The sequence below is a fragment of the Dipodomys ordii genome, unplaced genomic scaffold (assembly GCF_000151885.1).
Source record: "Dipodomys ordii isolate 6190 unplaced genomic scaffold, Dord_2.0 Scaffold179, whole genome shotgun sequence".
In the NCBI taxonomy this organism is placed as follows: domain Eukaryota; kingdom Metazoa; phylum Chordata; class Mammalia; order Rodentia; family Heteromyidae; genus Dipodomys; species Dipodomys ordii.
The window spans coordinates 890,782-901,492 of record NW_012267395.1 but is presented as its reverse complement, the minus strand read 5'-3'; the positions used below and the strand labels follow the sequence as shown (position 1 = coordinate 901,492).

General features: G+C 53.6%; 1 protein-coding gene across 1 annotated transcript in view; it reads left to right on the top strand.

Moving 5' to 3' along the window:
* The window catches only part of Tmem249 (transmembrane protein 249), a 2,404-nt gene extending 1,341 nt beyond the window's left edge, over window positions 1–1,063 (top strand). Inside the window, exons 5-7 of the mRNA XM_013033850.1 lie at window positions 248–443; window positions 555–640; window positions 846–1,063. Coding sequence (XP_012889304.1) covers window positions 248–443; window positions 555–640; window positions 846–1,028 — 465 coding nt within the window. The 3' untranslated portion in view covers window positions 1,029–1,063. The remainder of the gene's footprint in view (window positions 1–247; window positions 444–554; window positions 641–845) is intronic.
* The last annotated feature ends 9,648 nt before the right edge of the window (window positions 1,064–10,711 follow it).

The window sequence follows — 10,711 nt, the reverse complement described above, 5'->3', positions numbered from 1 at the left end:
GCCCCCACGGCCCCTGTGCCCACGGCCCCCACGGCCCCTGTGCCCACAGCCCCTGTGCCCACAGCCCCACGGCCCCTGTGCCCACAGCCCCCACGGCCCCTGTGCCCCACAGCCCCCACGGCCCCTGTGCCCACAGCCCCCACGGCCCCTGTGCCCACAGCCCCCACGGCCCCTGTGCCCACGGCCCCTGTGCCCACAGCCCCCACGGCCCCTGTGCCCACGGCCCCCACGGCCCCTGTGCCCACAGGTGCAGAAGCAGCAGACTTGGGGCTTCTCGGCCTACGGCATGGGCGTGGGCCTGTGGCTCCTGGTCTCGTCTCTGCCTCGGCGCCGGCTGGTGTTGAACCACACCCGAGGCATGTACCACTTCTCCATCCACGGCCGCACCGTGTGTCAGGGGCCCATGCACCTGGTCTACATGCGCCTGGCGCTCAGCTCTGACGGTGAAGCCAGCGATGGGGAGAGGGCGGGTAGGCGGCGTGGGGGTGGGAGGTGATCTGGCCATCCCACTGGCCTGGGCCATGGCTCTGGCTGAGTTTCTCACCCTTGGGCAGCTTATGGAAGGTGCTTCTTCCAGCTGGTCCTGGGCGGCCACAAGCTGGAGCCCCTGGTACTGGTGCAGATGTCGGAGCGCTACGAGGTGAGTCCCACTGGATATGTTGCCGCCACTTTGAACAGAGTGCTTGCAGACTACTGCGTGGGGTCTGTGGTGGGGCATTCACACACAGAGGGCCCCTGCAGCACCGTACCCTGCTGGTAGGAAGAACCATGCAGGGTAGGAAGGGACACTAAAAGGGTGTGCTGGCTGGGGCCTCGGGAAATCTGGCTGCCACCTTCTCTCACAGCAAATGGAATACCTGGGCCGTCGCATGGCCCAGAAGCTCAACATTAACTACTTTGACTACCTGGCCACGTCATACCGGCATGTCGTCCGGCACTGGCCACTGGGGGCTAGCTTTAGCCCAGGCATCGTGCAGCGCAAGACCCGCATGTATGAAAAGCCAAGCGCCTCAGAGCTGGAGGTGTGACCCCCGAGTCTGAGCCCACCTCTCCCCCTCCCTCCACCCAGGACTTCCCCCCCCCATCATCCCGCCTATGAGCTCTTCCACCCCCAGCTGGGGGCTGCCTGCAGGCAAATCCCACTCACCAGCTCCCTTCACTAAAGTTGCTTCTGGCTTTTAGCCAAGTCTTGGTTTTTGTTTGGGAAGGGGCCTTTTCAGGCATCATCAGACCCTGAGCCATGCCCTCCAGGGCCCCCAGGGCCCCTAAACCGGAGCCTGGGTGAAGTACTTCTGGTGATGCCTCCAGGGAGTGAAGCAGGCAAAGGACAGCACTGGAGTCCAGAGACAGGAGGGCCCTTGGAGAGAGGGAGAAGGGCCTTGGCCTTGGGGAGATGCTCACTAACTGCACCCATTGGGAGAAGAGGGAGAAAAGTCTAGTGAAAATGTAGAGAAACATGTTAGGCTTTTTCACTCAAGACTTGAGCTACACCTTCATTTTAGGCTTTTGTTCGGGTTAATTGGAGATAAGTCTCGAGGACCTTTCTGCCTAGGCTGGCTTTGAACAGCAGCCCTCAGATTCCAGCCTCTTGAGTAGCTAAGATTGAAGACATGACCACCAGCACCTGACTACAACAGACATTTATTATGAGACAGGTGACAGATATTTGTAGGAACAAGACTCCTGGCTGGACAGAAAGGAGGGCTAGAGGCACAGAAGGCTGTATGGGTACTGCCTGTCTTATGTCTTCCTTAGAAAAGAATTCCCTGGCCAGGCACCAGTGGCGCATACCTGTAATTCTAGCTACTCAGGAGGCTGAGGATTGCGGTTCAAAGCCAGCCTGGGCAGGAAAGGCCGTGAGACTCTCACCTCCAATAAACCACCAGAAAACCAGAAGTGGTGCTGTGGTAGGGCACTAACCTTGAGCTGAAGAGTTGAGGGACAGCACCCAGGCCCAGAGTTCAAGCCCTATGGCCAACAAGAAGAAAAAGAAAAAATAGAATTCCCTGGGACTGTGAAGGTGGCTCAGTGGTAGAGTGCTTGCCTAGCATGCATGAAGCCCTGGGTTCCATTCCTCAGCACCACATACACAGAAAAAGCCAGAAGTGGCGCTATGGCTCAAGTGTTAGAAATGCTAGCCTTTAGCAAAAGAAGATCAGGGACAGTGGCCAGGCCCTGAGTTCAAGACTCAGGACTGACCAAAAAAAAAAAAAATTCTGTGAAGTGTGCACGGTCACATAGAATGAACTCCACAGTCAGTGCTGCAGACCCACACAGGGGCTCTCTCTGAGTGATCCTGACCAAACAATATAGTAATCTGTATCATTTCAAATAGTATCTGTAAGGGAAAAGGTTACAGTCTGCCATTGTTTTTGTTGGCTGAAAAACACCCACAATTACTGGAGCTCTAGCAGTCATTTTGAACCATGAGGTAGAATAGATACGCTGAGGATGGCGGTGTGAGCCAGGCGCCAGTGGCCAGGCCTATAATCCCTCATACTCCACAGACTTAGAGCTGAGGACCAGTGTTCAAAGCCACGCCCAGGCAGGAAAGCCTGTGAGACTCATACTCAGTTACCACAAGAAAGCCAGAGATGGAGGTATGGCTCAGATGGTAGAATGCTAATGTTAAGTGAAAAAGCTCAGGGACAGCATTCAAGCCCTGAGTGCAGACGCTACAGCACATGCACACACACACACACACACACACACACACACACAGCTCAGGGACAGCGCCCAGGCCCTGAGTGCAGACCCTACAGCACACACACACACACACACACAGCTCAGGGACAGCACCCAGGCCCTGAGTGCAGACCCTACAGCACACACACACACACACACAGCTCAGGGACAGAGCCCAGGCCCTGAGTGCAGACCCTAACAGCTCAGGGACAGAGCCCAGGCCCTGAGTGCAGACCCTATAGCACACACACACACACACAGCTCAGGGACAGCGCCCAGGCCCTGAGTGCAGACCCTATAGCACACACACACACACAGAGCTCAGGTGACAGCATTCAGGCCCTGAGTGTAGACCCTATAGCACACACACACACACACACACACAGCTCAGGGACAGCACCCAGGCCCTGAGTGCAGACCCTACAGCACACACACACACAGCTCAGGGACAGCACCCAGGCCCTGAGTGCAGACCCTACAGCACACACACACACAGCTCAGGGACAGCGCCCAGGCCCTGAGTTCAGGACCTAAGGATCCTGAGTGGCTCACAGTAATCACTCCTCTTGTAAAAGAGGAAAACTGCTGTTGTAGGAATTTCCTGACATTGGCTACTCAGCTTGATTCTGACAAGGTTATTAGGCTTCAAGGTGTAATGGAATGAGAGGGTTTGAGCTTTGCAGATTTGGGGTTTGAACTTGGGGCTCAGGAGGGCCAGGCAGGTGCTTTGCTCCTTGAGCACTTAGCTGCGCCTCATCTGTTCTACTTGGTTTCTCATGGAGTCCCAGGCTTTCCGGGGGCAGTCCTCACACCCTATAGCCTGTCTTCACAGTAGCTTGGACAGACAGATGTCACCACCTCACCCAGAATGTTGATAAAGATGGGGTCTCAGTAACTTTTGTGTTAACTCTGGGCCTGGGCGCTGTCCCTGAGCATCTTTTGCTCAAGGCTAGCACTCTACCACTTAAGCCACAGCGTCACTTCCAGCTTCTTCTGTGTATCTGGTGCTGAGGAATCGAAAGCAGGGTGTCCTGCGTGCTAGGCAAGCACTCTACCACTGAGCCACCTTCCCAACCCTTTAGTTATTTTTTAATGGTTAATTTTTTTTTAATGTAAAGAGGGGGCTGGGAAGGTGGCTCAGTGGTAGAGCGCTTGCCTTGAGTACATGTGGCCCTGGATTTGATTCCTCAGCACCACATACACAGAAAAAAGCGGGAAGTGGTACTGAGGCTCAAAGCGGTAGAGTGCTCACCTGGAGCAAGAGAGCTCAGGGGCAGTGCCAGGCCCGGAGTTCAAGCTGCATAACTGACAACAGCAGCAAAAAAGGACCGTGAAGTGTTCTTTCTACAGAGTAGGAAAGAAAGCAAGCAAGGAGCAGTAAGTCCCCGCGGAAAGAGCCGGACAGGGGATGGGCGCTGTGCCCGCCGCAGGGCTCTGCGTGGCTGCTCTGCGTGGCTGCGGTGTCCTCACAGGGCGCTGCGCCCGCCGCAGGGCTCTGTGTGGCTGCGGTGTCCAGGAGAGCCGTGCAGGGCGGCTTCTGTCCCGGCCTGTGCAGCCCCAGCTGGACACAGAGCCAGGACAATAGGCGGAGGGGCTTCTGCTTAGCATTGCTGCGTCAGCAGCTGCTCTAGATGCGGGGCGGCATGCAGCAGCGATATCCCTCATGACCTCCTGAGCCGGCCGGGCTCAGCTGGGCAGGCCCACTTCATCTGCGTAGCTGGGGTCTCTCATGTGGCTACACCAGCTGGGAACTTGGTCAGGGTTACAAAATCGCCTCCCACCCCGCAGGGCCTCTTTCAGCCCGGCCGCTGGCTGGCAGGGGCGCGGGACACGAGGACCGGGCTGCAGGAAGCCGGTCCCACCGGCCTTCCACTGTGCCGGCGCCACAGGAAAGCCAGCACGAGGGGCTGGCTGGCGCGTGGGCCCGTATGGTAGACGCTGCAGTGCAGTGCACCCTGGGCTTCACCCCCTGCGGAGCTCAGGCCCTCCTGCCCCCAACTTCTCGCCTCATGGCCGTCCTCTGCTCAGGCCAAGGCCAGGGTCGGGACCTCTGAATCGAGGGCAGGTGCACATGAGATTCCTTATGCACAGCCTTCCCATGGGGTCTTGAGGCCCAGAGTCCCGTGGGGGCCAAGCATCTTCCCTCCATGTCACACACACTCCTGGCACAGGGGGGCTGGAGTGTGGGCTGCTCACTGGGAATGGCTTTCAAAGAAGCAAAGGCTGAGTGATCGAGCGTGGGACTGCCCGGGTCAGGTGCACATCAGCAGTGGTTAGTCACAGCACTGTCCTGTGCTCCAGCATGCTGCAAGCTTAGCTGCTCTTCCCCAAGCCCACAAGAGCACAGCAGACAACCCCATCCGAAGACGATCCACAAAATTGAGCAGCATCCCTGGAAACACCACGGTAGTGAAAATCATGGGAAGACAGCAGCCGGGCACCGGTGGCTCCCACTGTCACCCTAGCTACTCAGGAGGCTGAAATCTGAGGATTGTGGTTCAAAGCCAGCCCGGGCAGTAAAGTCCATGAGACTCATCTCCAATAAACCACCAGAAAACAGAAAGTGGCGCTGTGGCTCAAGTGGTAGAGCGCTAGCCTTGAGCTGAAGAGCTGAGGGACAGCGCCCAGGCCCACAGTTCAAATCCTATATGTGTGTGTGTGTGTAAAAAATTTTTTTTGGTCAGTCATGGGGCTTGAATTTGGGGCCTGGGCACTGATCCTCAGCTTTTCTGCTCATAGCCAGCACACTACCATTTTGAACAACAGCTCCACTTCCAGTTTTGTGGTAGTTAATTGGAGACAAAAGTCCCACAGACTTCCTTGCCCAGGCAGGCTTCGAACCACACTCCTCAGATCAGCATGCTGAGTAGCTAGGATGGCAGGTGTGAGCCCCCAGCGCCTTGCCAGAGTCCCTTTTGTCTGATTGAGTAAACCCTGCCTCCCATCTGGCAGCCTTCTGAATGGGAACCTTCAATACCCATACCCTGAACTTAACCTTGACACAGTACATAAATATCTTTCTAGTGGGACTCTGGAGTTCTGTCTGTGTGTGTGTGCGCATGCACATGCACACACATATGCCCTTATTAGCACTTGAACCCAGGAACTGTGTGCTGCCTAAGCTTTTTTGCCTAAAGCTACCAGTCTACCACTTTTTGTTTTCTTTGGTCGGTCATGTATGGGGCTTGAACTCTGGGCTTGGGTGCTGTCCCTCAGCTCTTAAGCTCCAGGCGCACGCTCTACTGCTTGAGCCACAGCACCACCTCTGGTTTTCTAGTGGTTTATTGGAGTCTCACAGACTTTCCTGCCCAGGTTGGCTTTGAACCGCGATCTTCAGATCTCAGCCTCCTGAGTAACTAGGATTACAGGCGTGAGCCACCAGTGCCTGGCCAGTCTACCACTTTAAGCCACAGTTTTCTGGTGAGTAATTAGAGATCAGAGTCTCACAGACTTTCCTGTGAACTGTGATCGATTTCTCAGCCTCCTGAGCAGCTAGGATTACAAGCGTGAGCCACCAGCACCTGGCTTGCTATTTTTGTTGTTGTTGCTTGTGGGTCTTGAACTCTGGGCTTTCAATGCTGTCCCTCAACTCTTCAGCTCAAGTGAGCACTCTATCACTTGATCCAGCACCACTTCCAGTTTTCTGGTGGTTAATTGGAGATAAGAGTCTCATGGAGGGCTGGGAAGGTAGCTCAGCGGTAGAGTGCATGCCTTGCAAGCATGAGGCCCTGGGTTTGATTCCTCAGCACCACATAAGCAGAAAAAGCCGGAAGTGGCGCTGTGCTAGCCTTGAGCTGAAGAGCTGAGGGACAGCACCCAGACTCAGAGTTCAGGCCCCATGACGGCAAAAAAAAAAAAAAGAGTCTCATGGATTTTTCCTGCCAGGACTGGCTTTGAACCACGATCCTCAGCTCTCAACCTCCTGAGTAGTTAGGATTATAGGTGTGAGCCACTGGTGCACAGCTCAGCTTGATTTCTTTTAATATGGTGAAAGACATGTTCAGTTTCATTCTTCTTCATGTGGATCTCTAATTTCGAACTCAATTTATTTTTTAAATTAATTTTTTTAAAATTGTAATAAAGGTGGGGCTGGGAAGTTGGCTCAGTGGTAGAGCGCTTGCCTTACATGCCTGAGATCCTGGGTTCAATTCCTCAGTACCACATAAGCAGAAAAAAAGCCAGAAGTGGTGCTGTGGCTCAAGTGGTAGAGTGGTAGTCAGTGGTAGAGTGCTAGCCAGGAGCCGAAGAGCTGAGAGACAGCACCCAGGCTCAGAGTTCAGGCCCCACATCTGACAAAAAAAAAAAAAATTGTAATAAAGGTAATGTACAGAGGGGTTATAGCTATGTAAGTCAGGTAAAGAGTGCATTTTTTTTGGAGGGTGGGGGCTTGAACTCAGGGCCTTGGCACTGTCCCTGAGCTGCTTTTGCTCAAGGCCGGTGCTCTACCAATTGAGCCATGCGCCATTTCCAGCTTTTTCTGTTTATGTGGTGGTGAGTAACTCAACCCAGGGCCTCATGCACGTTAGGCAAGCACTCTACCCCAAGCCACATTCCCAGCCCAAGAATACATTTCTTTGTGGACAAAGACACCCCTTACCTTGCATTCTCCCAGCTTTTCCCTCCCATCCCCACCCACAGGTTGTATAGTTCATTTTCTTTTTTAATTAATTTAGTTTATTATTAATTTTTTTTTACCTGTAAAAGATAAAAGATTTTGCCAGATGCCAGTGGCTCACACCTGTAATCCTAGCTACTGAGGAGGCTGAGATCTGAGGATCATGGTTCAAAGCCAGCCCAGGCAGGAAAGTCCGTGAGACTCTTATCTCCAATTAACCACCAGAAAACTGGAAGTGGTGCTGTGGCTGAAGCGGTAGAGCGCTCGCCTTGAGCTGAAAAGTGCAGGGACAGTGCCCAGGCCCAGAGTTCAGGCCCCACGACTGACAAAAAAAAAAAAAAAAAAATATATATATATATATATATATATAGTTCATTTTCAACATAGTGTCCACTGAGTACCACTGCTGCATTTGTTTACCTTTTGTCTCTCCATTTCTGTGCCTCTCCTTACCCTCTCAAAGACATACAAACAAAAAACAAGGGCTGGGAAGAGTGCTAGGGTAGACTGCTGGGTAGAGTGCTGGCCTTGAGGAAAAAGCAGCTCAGGGAGAGTGCCCAAGCCCTGAGTTCAAACCCCAGGACTGGCAAAATAATGATGATGATGATGATGGTGGTGATGATGATGATGATGATGATAAAAATAAACAAGACAAAAAGCAAAGCTGGATGCCGGTGGCTCACGCCTGTAATCCTAGCCACTCAGGCGGTGAGATCTGAGTTTCGAGGTTCAAAGCCAGCCTGGGCCGGGAAAGTCCATGAGACTATCTCCAATTAACCACTAGAAAATCAGAAGTGGTGCTGTGGCTCAAGTGGTAGAGCGCTCGCCTTGAGCTGAAGAGCTGAGGGACAGTGCCCAGGCCTGAGTTCACGCTCTAGTACCAGCACAAGTGTGTGAGTGTGCACACGCACAAAATCAGCTGACTTTAGACTTATAAGTTTATTTCTAGGCTTTGTTCTACCATCAGTCTGTTTGAATTTATGCGGGGTTTTTTTGTTGTTGTAGGTTGTGGGGCCTGAACTCTGGGTCTGGGCGCTGTCCCTCAGCTCTTCAGCTCAAGGCTAGCGCTCTACCACTTGAGCCATGGCACCACTTCTGTCTTTTTCTGCTTATGTGGTGCTGAGGAATCGAACCCAGGGCCTCATGCATGCGAGGCAAGCACTCTACCACTGAGCCACCTTCCCAGCTCCATTTATGCGGTTTTAATTATAGCTTTGCAGTACATTTTGAAGTCTGATGGTATGTTGACTCCAGCTTACAATCATATTTATTGAAAAATATATCAATTGGATGTATAATTTTTGGTTGATGGAGTTTTTTATTTTTTGTATTTCATAAGTTGCATGATACCTTTTAGCTTGCTTTCTCTTTTATAAGAAATCTGCTGTCATTCTTTTCTTTCTCCATCTAGCATAACTTTTTTCCTTTCTCCTAACTGATTTTAGGATATCTGTATCTTCTCTTGTGTTTGGAGTGCTGTGTTGTATCAGGACTTTGTGCATGCTAGCCAACCACTCTGCCACTTAAGCTGTCCCCCATCCCTTTCTTCTTCTTCTTTTTTTTTTTTTGCCAGTCCTGGGGCTTGAACTCAGGGCCTGGGCGCTGTCTTGGAGCTTCTTTTGCTCAAGGCTAACACTCTACCACTTGAGCCACAGAGCCACTTCTGGCTTTTTCTGTGTATGTGGTGCTGAGGAATCTAACCCAGGGCCTCATGCATGTGAGGCAAGTGCTCTACCACTGAGCCACCTTCCCAGCCCCATATGCCCCTCTCCTTGATTTTTTTTTTTTGATGGGTTGTGGGGCTTGCATTCAGGACCTAGGCTCTGTCCCTGAGCTTTCACTCAAGTTTAGTGCTGCACCACACAGCCCACCTCCTGTTTTCTGGTGGTTCATTGGAGACAAGAGTCTCATGGCCAGGTGCTGGTGGCTCACGCCTGTAATCCTAGCCACTCAGGAGGCTGAGATCTGAGGATCATGGTTCAAAGCCAGCCCAGGCAGGAAAGTCCATGACTCTTTTGTTTTTTGTTTTTGTCAGTCATGGGGCTTGAACTCTGGGCCTGGGCGTTGTCCCTCAGCTCTTCAGCTCAAGGCTAGCGCTCTACTGCTTGAGCCACAGCGCCACTTCCGGTTTTCTGGTGGTTTATTGGAGATAAAGAGTTTCACAGACTTTCCTGCCTGGGCTGGCTTTGAACCATGATCCTCAGATCTCAGCCTCCTGAGTAGCTAGGATTATAGGCGTGAGCCACCAGCTCCTGGCCATGAGACTCTTATCTCCAATGAACCACCAGAAAACTGGAAGTGGTGCTGTGGCTCAAGTGGTAGTGCCAGCCTGGGGGAGGGGAGGGTTAGCATGGACAGCATGCAAGCCACCAGTGTAAGCCCTACAACACAAAAACAACACAACACAAAAACGCAACCACTGTCATTGTTAGGGGTGCCTAGAGAGCGTCTGGGTTCGCCGTGGGAGAGAGTTTTCTGGGCGCTGACCCTGATGTCCGGTGCACTGTGCGGTTTCGCGTGGACAGGGGCTGGCCACCCTCCGGCCCTGCGTGAGCGTCCAGGATCACACCTGATGGTCGCCGCTCTCCTTACACAGCAGGTGGGCCGGCCGTGCTCCGCGGGGCCTGTGCAGGTCTCGAGGGGCCGCCGGCGGTTCTGTAGCGGGCTGGGGGCTGGGGGCCGGTCTCGCCAGCGACAGCCTTGGGCCACGCCGACGCCGGAGGGCCACGCCGACGCCGGAGGGTCACGTCACACTGAGCGCTCTCTGCAGCGGACGTGTCTCTGGCCAGGAGCAGGCAGCACGGGGCCGGAACGGAGGCTGCGGGTGGATGGCAGCTCCCCAGGCGAGCACGCAGGTCCCCAAGGGGACAAGAGGGTCTCCAAGAGGGAGACAGAAAGGAAGGTGCTGAGGAGGGGAGGGCACAGCACCTACCGCCAAAGCCGTCTCTGGTCGCTGAGGAGAAGCTACTTTCTCCTCTCTCACGCACATGCCCTTCTTTCCTGCAGCCCTCAAGTCCTGCCTCCGCTCCCCCCCACCCAGTCCTGGGCCTTGAACTCTGGCCTGCTGTCCCTGAGTCCTTTTGCTCAAGGCTAGCGCTCTACTACTTGAGCTACAACACTACTTCCAGCTTTTTCTATGATTAATTGGAGATAAAAGTCTCATGGAGCCAGGCATCAGCGGCTCACGCCTGTCATCCTAGCTACTCAGGAGACTGAGATCTGAGGATCACGGTTCAAAGCCAGCCTGGGCAGGAAACTCCATGAGACTCTTTATCTCCAAAAAACCACCAGAGGGGCTGGGAAGGTGGCTCAGTGGTAGAGCGCTTGCCTTGCATGCCTGAGGCCCTGGGTTCAATTCCTCAGCACCACATAAGCAAAAAGAAAGTCGGAAGTGGCGCTGTGGCTCAGGTG